The sequence below is a fragment of the Schistocerca gregaria genome, chromosome 2 (assembly GCF_023897955.1).
Source record: "Schistocerca gregaria isolate iqSchGreg1 chromosome 2, iqSchGreg1.2, whole genome shotgun sequence".
NCBI classification, from domain to species: domain Eukaryota; kingdom Metazoa; phylum Arthropoda; class Insecta; order Orthoptera; family Acrididae; genus Schistocerca; species Schistocerca gregaria.
The window spans coordinates 436,394,249-436,401,019 of record NC_064921.1 but is presented as its reverse complement, the minus strand read 5'-3'; the positions used below and the strand labels follow the sequence as shown (position 1 = coordinate 436,401,019).

Below are 6,771 nucleotides of genomic sequence, written 5' to 3'. Positions count from 1 at the left end.
CCAAACTATCATTGTTTTTATTAAACATTTTTATGGCTAGCACACACTCTAATCTGTTGCACTGATCCATGATTACTGAGATGGCAGACTGTTTAGTCACTAAGTATCATGAAACCGCAGTGCTGCCACTTGCCCATGGTTACCACTACTCATTTCAAACATTCTCATTATTCTGAGTCACCCTGTACTTGTGTAAGATGATTGTTAAACAACTTAAATATTAAAAAAATTATTGTAACTAGACCTGGCTATGAACTGATTACATCCATACATTGTTTATTGTTAACAGATGAGTAAAGAAATTGAATTTAATTGAACTGAACTGAATAGAATTGAGGAGATTACAAACAAAATTAATCCAAGTATACATGATGTTAAAAAAAATCTTGTATTTTGAGAGGTGGTAGTGTGGACCACACAAGAAAAATTTCCATTAAACTTAGGTTCTAAACTGTGTACCTTAAGAGATATGAGCACTTTTTCCATAAAAGGGTGTTTCACATTAGTCAAGATGAGCATGTGCTCATAACTCTTAAGAAATACACTTTAGGGCCTATGTTTACTGGACACTTTTGTCTTGTGTTGGTGCATATTACCACGTGTAAAATAAGGGATATTTTTTCACACGTTGTATTTGACAGGCAAATTTATTCAGTTATATTTCACACAAAAACATAGCAGCAACAACATGTAGGGATGTGATGTTATAATTACATAGGAATAGTTGCAGGCAGAATAACAGAAAGCATTTTGTTCAGTGATAAGGCAATGGGAAAATGCAATTCAGATGGTTTGAAAAGCTAGACGGCAGATTATAAAAGCTGTCAGAATTTTTATGGTTCTTACCCAATGGGGAGAGGGACAGGTAACTCAGGCTCCAAATTGATAGAAAACCACCTGTTGTGAGACTCACACATACTAAAAACAGTGAAAGGACAATGGGGATAATTTAACATGGTTTTAATGTTTCTAGCAACATTTATTTCTCTGTATTTCTAGCCTTGTCACACAGAATACAAGTTTTCCTTTCATGTTGAACACTGGAGTCTAAACTTATATATGGTTCCTCCTCTATATCAATACCTTAGGCCTTGTAGAGTACTATCCTTGTACCAACATCTAATATCTTTGTAACAAAATTTATAATGTATATCTGTAAACTGTACAGAATTTAATTGTTATTATGACTCTGTACTATTTCACATATACTGTTACAAAAATGATTACAGCCAACTGTTGCAACAATGACAAATTCTTCTCTAAATTACACAATACTCAATATATGGAAAACCTTATGAAAGTTGTATATGTTTGTGGTCACGAGTTAAAAATATAGATAACATGAAAATCAGCATTCATCACAGAGGTGAGTTTACAAAAGTACTAAGCAGTTGTACAGCAGATTGCACTTTAGATCACAGCCTGCTTCAGTATTTATGTTTATTCCTTCTAGTGACATATCTTTTCTCTAATAGTAGGACACTGCCATTTGAGCAGCAATAGGTAACCCCAAATATTGATCTTATTTTCAATTTCCTCTCTGATTATTTACACTTGCTAGCATCTTAACACCACAGCTTTGGTTAAGACAATCTATCACATCACATTACAACGTTTTCATGTTGTTAACCATCATTTTATATATCAAATTAAGATTCTTCAAGATATCTTCTATTCATCAGGCCACAGTGTGTCTCTATTCATCTGGAAAATGTAAATATGCATCAGTTTTCAAAATAAACTAAGAAACAAAAGAAGAAAATATTTATTATATGGATACTTAACAAAATTCATAAATGTGTGACTGAAGTGGAAAGAATACAAACATACAGTCGTTTAAGAGTAATTCATGATTTTAGAAATGAATATTTTGTAATAAATCAGTAAATAGATTGAAGGATAAGGCAAGAAGTAAGATCAACTGTAAAACGTGGATATGATGAAGTATGCAGTATTACAGAGCCACTTTTTTAATTAATAGGCCCTACTGTATTCACCCCCCATTACCTCCCGTCTCTCTCTGTCTCTCTCAAACACACACACACACACACACACACACACACACACACACACACACGCACACACACACACACACACACACACACACACACACACACACACACACACACACACACACACACACACATACACACACACAAACTGTACTTCAAATTACTTTTATTAAGTGCTTTAAAATTGTAGTGTAATGTCTGCAAATAACACTGAAATGGGAATCAGTTGCAAGTATATTTCTGTACACCTATAGTGCAAAACACTGTGAAGTGCATGCCAGAAGGATTAGGGTGTTTTCAGTTCCATTCACATCAAAAGTGTGAGAAGAAGGATTTTTCTAGTTCATCTGTGCTTACTTTAATTAGTGTCAACTAGCCTTCTTTGTCCCTATTGGAGTGATCCAAGTGGGGTTGTAGTATATTCCTAGATTTCTCACTTAATACTGGTTATTATAGGTCAGGGTGGCTATTTGTTGTGGTAACTGATTGGAGAATCTAGTAAGCCTCATCCATGTTTTTATAAATGATTGTCTGTACTCTCCTGCATGTTCATTGCTACCATGTGAAGAAGTGACAAAAAGCAGACCATTAAACCAACCCAGAGTCTTATTATCCCTATTATCATCATATCTGCCTCCTTAACCTTACATCTTCATTGTGTTCTGTCTCCAGCCACAGGTATCTGAAGAATCTTAGTTTGACCCAGTTTCCATTACACTCCCATACATAGCTACTCATGAACCCAGAAATGGATGACTTCAAAATCCCGTATCACCTCTTATCTAATAGTGAGCTTCTAGAGTTACTATGTCATGACCCATATCATGTTACAAAAACATGAAAACTGTCAGACAGAACAGGTAACAACTGTATCCATAATAAAACTGAAATTGGAGGGGCAAGGCATGTGGAAGAGGAGTGGATGGTAGAGTGACAAAGATACTTCCATTATTGTTTTCTAGAGATAAGAAAAATTGAGAGAAGTTGCTAGTGGAATGTGTCTGTACAATATTAGATAATATGTGGGTGCAACATGAGTGCATATAGCTGAAGGATGTAATCTAAGGAAATGTCTGAAGGAAGTCAGTATCCAGTGGTGCATGTCCAATGACAGACAAATTTGAGAATGATGATTATGATGATAAGAAATTATACATTATTAATACATTTTTTGAACCATGCATCTCACCAGGCAATTGTCCAACTTGACAGGTTGAAACCTGCCCTGATATTTTTATGCATGAAGAATACACTGAAAGAAACACAACACTGCAAGTATTCATGAAAATTGTCAAATTCGTAGCTCATCGGGCAGCTGGAGAAATTTTAACCCTGTTGTAGCTGTAGCAGACAGTGCATGAGCAACATGGTGGGCACATAGGCTTGGTTGACAGCACATAGGTAAACAGATAACATGGCACAAAACAATCATAATTTGTAAAGCAAATATCAATTCCATTGATAATTTCTCTGAAACAACTGTTCACAGTTTTTATCCACTTGAATTTGTACCTCATTTAATGACCATAATTGCCTTTGCGGTATTGCTAAGTGTTAACAGTGGAGATAAACAGAATTAATTTTCTTTGTGAGTTCTTCATAGAAATTTGGTAATAGCATCTGTGTTTGTGCAGATGTTAGATTTTCACAGTAATGTGGAATCCAGTTAATGTTTTCAGCCTTGCAAAGACGAAATATGAAGAATGCACTATGTTCTGAAGACATATATGAGTCCTATTTATTTGTTAATTTTATGGATATTCATTCATAAGTAATTATGGAAACATCAGAAGAAATAGGAAATAACTGATGATTCTGTGAATTGTGGTTCAAACAATGACTGTTGTCTTCTTTAAAATCCAGAACAAAAATACAGCACCTTCCTATCCCAAATAAAACAGGTATGGCAATAGCCTTCAGTGTCAAAGAAAGAAGGAAGGAGAAAATGCTGAAACTTTTAGGCAGATTCAAACGGTCTGCTGAATTGACGTGCAAACTTGAGACCTTTTCCCTTTCACAGGCAACTGCTTTACTGACTGAGCTAGCCAGGCACAACTCACAACCTCTCCTCAGTGCCCTACTTCCACCAGTACCTCATCTCACGTCTCAATCTGGCACACAGTTTCAGTCTGTCAGGAAGTTTCAAATTAACACACACTGTACTGCAGCATGAAAATGTCACTTCAAAAATACATAAAGTTTAGCTTTGTGGAAAGCTGACTACATTTCATAAAGTCTGAACTGAAATTGTATAAATGAAACAAAGATTTACATAAAGTATGACATATGTGCCAAAATGAAACTCGCACAATTTTGAAAGAAAAACTATTTGAAAGATTTAGAACTAATAATGGGAGTCAGTGCATCACTACTGAGGGAGATCTAGATCACTTGTCCCTCTGAACAGCAAGTGATATTAACATGACTGATTCTTTGTTGATCTAATTAAAAATACCGGTATTCAGGAAATTATATGGAAAAGGAATCTGCAAAATTACCAAGTTACTTCAAGTAATGTGTAGAGAAGATGTGATTAACATAAATAAAAAAAAACGAGAAATTCATAGCTGACATATAGACAAAGGTTCTTTTTTTGTCCTAAAATGCTGTGTATAAAGCCAGTCAGACAGGCTTTATGGAAGAACCATGTGCAGATTCCTCTTTCTCTTTTTGAGCAAAAGGAAGACAATGTTGTTTCTGCAGTTGATGAATGCTGCGACGCATTCATAATAACAATTCCAGTGATGAGTATCAGTGGATTACTGCTTCTGCAGCTTTATTCCTGTCCTCAGGAATCCCAAGGCAAATTAGGACCATAAATTTTAAAAAAGGACTGTTTATTTGCAAAAATCTTGTAATCAACATAGAAAATTCTGGAAAAGTGGTAGAGAATAATTTTCAGTGTTACATCTTGGACAGGACGTCTTCTTACCAGTTACAGCAAATAATTCACTAGTTTTGTTGGACTCTTGGCCTGGATTTAACATCATATCTGTCTTTAAGAAGGCAACAAAAAGAATCAGCCTCTCGATAAAGAAATTTTTCAACACTGTAATGTATTTTTCAGAAATTTGTTAGACAACATAATTTCTGATCCTACCTTATCATTTCTGGTTTATCAGTGGTACAGTATTGTTAAACTTCACTCATTTTGGCAGTGTCAGTTTGCATCACTATGTTTTAGAAATTTGATTAAGTATGCATGGTACACAGTATAATATGCAGAATAACAGCCATGGCCATTACTTACTCCATCTCAGTTCTGTCTAAATAAAACTATTAACTACTGTGATGTGCCTAAATACATTAATTTTTATTTCTTTTATCAGGTGTGCCTTGTGTAAAGAAATGTTTGTTTTCATCATGCAATAGACACTTTGCATTTTTGAGACAGCCACTGGAAATAGTCAAGGAACAGCTTCACTTTTAGTGCAATACACATTATCCAAAAATTATCATAACAACTACACTACAGAAATTGTTATAGATGTTTCATGTCAACATATTAAATTCCAAATTGAAGCAAGTCTTTTGCAATGTAACATAACACATTGCATTGATTTTTTCCCCCTGCTAATCACTTATCCAACAATTACATTTGCAACCGTTCAGCTGATGAAATGAACTGAAAGTTATTCTACAGGTTAATGATTTGAGACATTTTTGGTACAGTTAACAGCATAAAATTTTGACTTCACACTATGTGGTGCTACTTTCTCCTGTCGTGGCTCAGTTTGCTTGTTCACCAGTTTGGGCAGCAAGCAGTGGGTGGGCAGGGAGGGGGGGGGGGGGGTAGAGGGCTGTATCTTCATGGAACAAAAATTAGTAACTTTAACATATTTTTTAAAAAAAATACTTGCAATGAACCTTAGCAGCTAACATTTTGACAGTGCATTTCTGTCAGTGTCTGCTTGCTCTATGAACAATTTCAGGTTACATTTTGACATATCGGATTGAACCATTCCTTTATATGTATATAGGAGAAGCTTCCCCTCAATTCAAAACATTGAGCAACACATTTTGGCTTATTGTCCAGTTGGACATCAAGAAATTTTGCACATGTTGTTTCATTCAGAATGTGTATTTCTGTGGCAACAGGTCACTGGGCTCTAATCAAAAACACTGATTTCCTAGAATTCTGGAAAAGGGAACTTGTTCTCCGTCATACCCTCATCCCCATTAAAAACTTGTCTCACTTCTTTTTTGCCCAAAGGTAGAATTTTATTATTTGCTTAATTATTTTTTCCTTCTATTTCTTAAGTGCAGCATTACTTCCACTTATAATTTCTCTCCCCCATCTATCCATCTACACTTATAACTCATTTACATACATCTACATCCATACTCCACAAACCACTATGAAGTGCATGACAGAGGGTACATCACATTGTACCACTTATCTGAGTTTCATCCTGTTCCATTCACATATAGAGCACAGGGAGAATGATTGTTTCAGTGCCTCTGTTTATGCTATGATTATTCTGATCTTGTCCGCACAATCCCTATGTGAGTGATACATAGGGGGATGTAGTATATTCATAGAGTTATTATTTAAAGCCAATTCATGAAATCTTGTTAGTAGAAAAAAATGGCTCTGAGCACTATGGGACTTAACTGCTGAGGTCAGGAGATCACACACATCCATGACTGAGGCAGGATTCGAACCTGCGACAGTAGCAGTCGCACATTTCCAGACCGTAGCACCTAGAACCACTTGGCCAGTACAGCCGGCTTGATAGTAGACTTTCTCAGGATAGTT

The 6,771-nt window shown here is 35.5% G+C and overlaps 1 protein-coding gene across 1 annotated transcript in view; it reads right to left on the bottom strand.

The window, feature by feature from the left end:
- Nucleotides 1–656: 656 nt before the first annotated feature.
- LOC126335822 (kinesin-like protein KIF19) overlaps nt 657–6,771 on the bottom strand; it is a 603,567-nt gene continuing 597,452 nt past the window's right edge. The window contains exon 19 of the mRNA XM_049999287.1: nt 657–1,704. Within this exon, the coding sequence (XP_049855244.1) occupies nt 1,672–1,704 (33 nt within the window). The 3' untranslated portion in view covers nt 657–1,671. The remainder of the gene's footprint in view (nt 1,705–6,771) is intronic.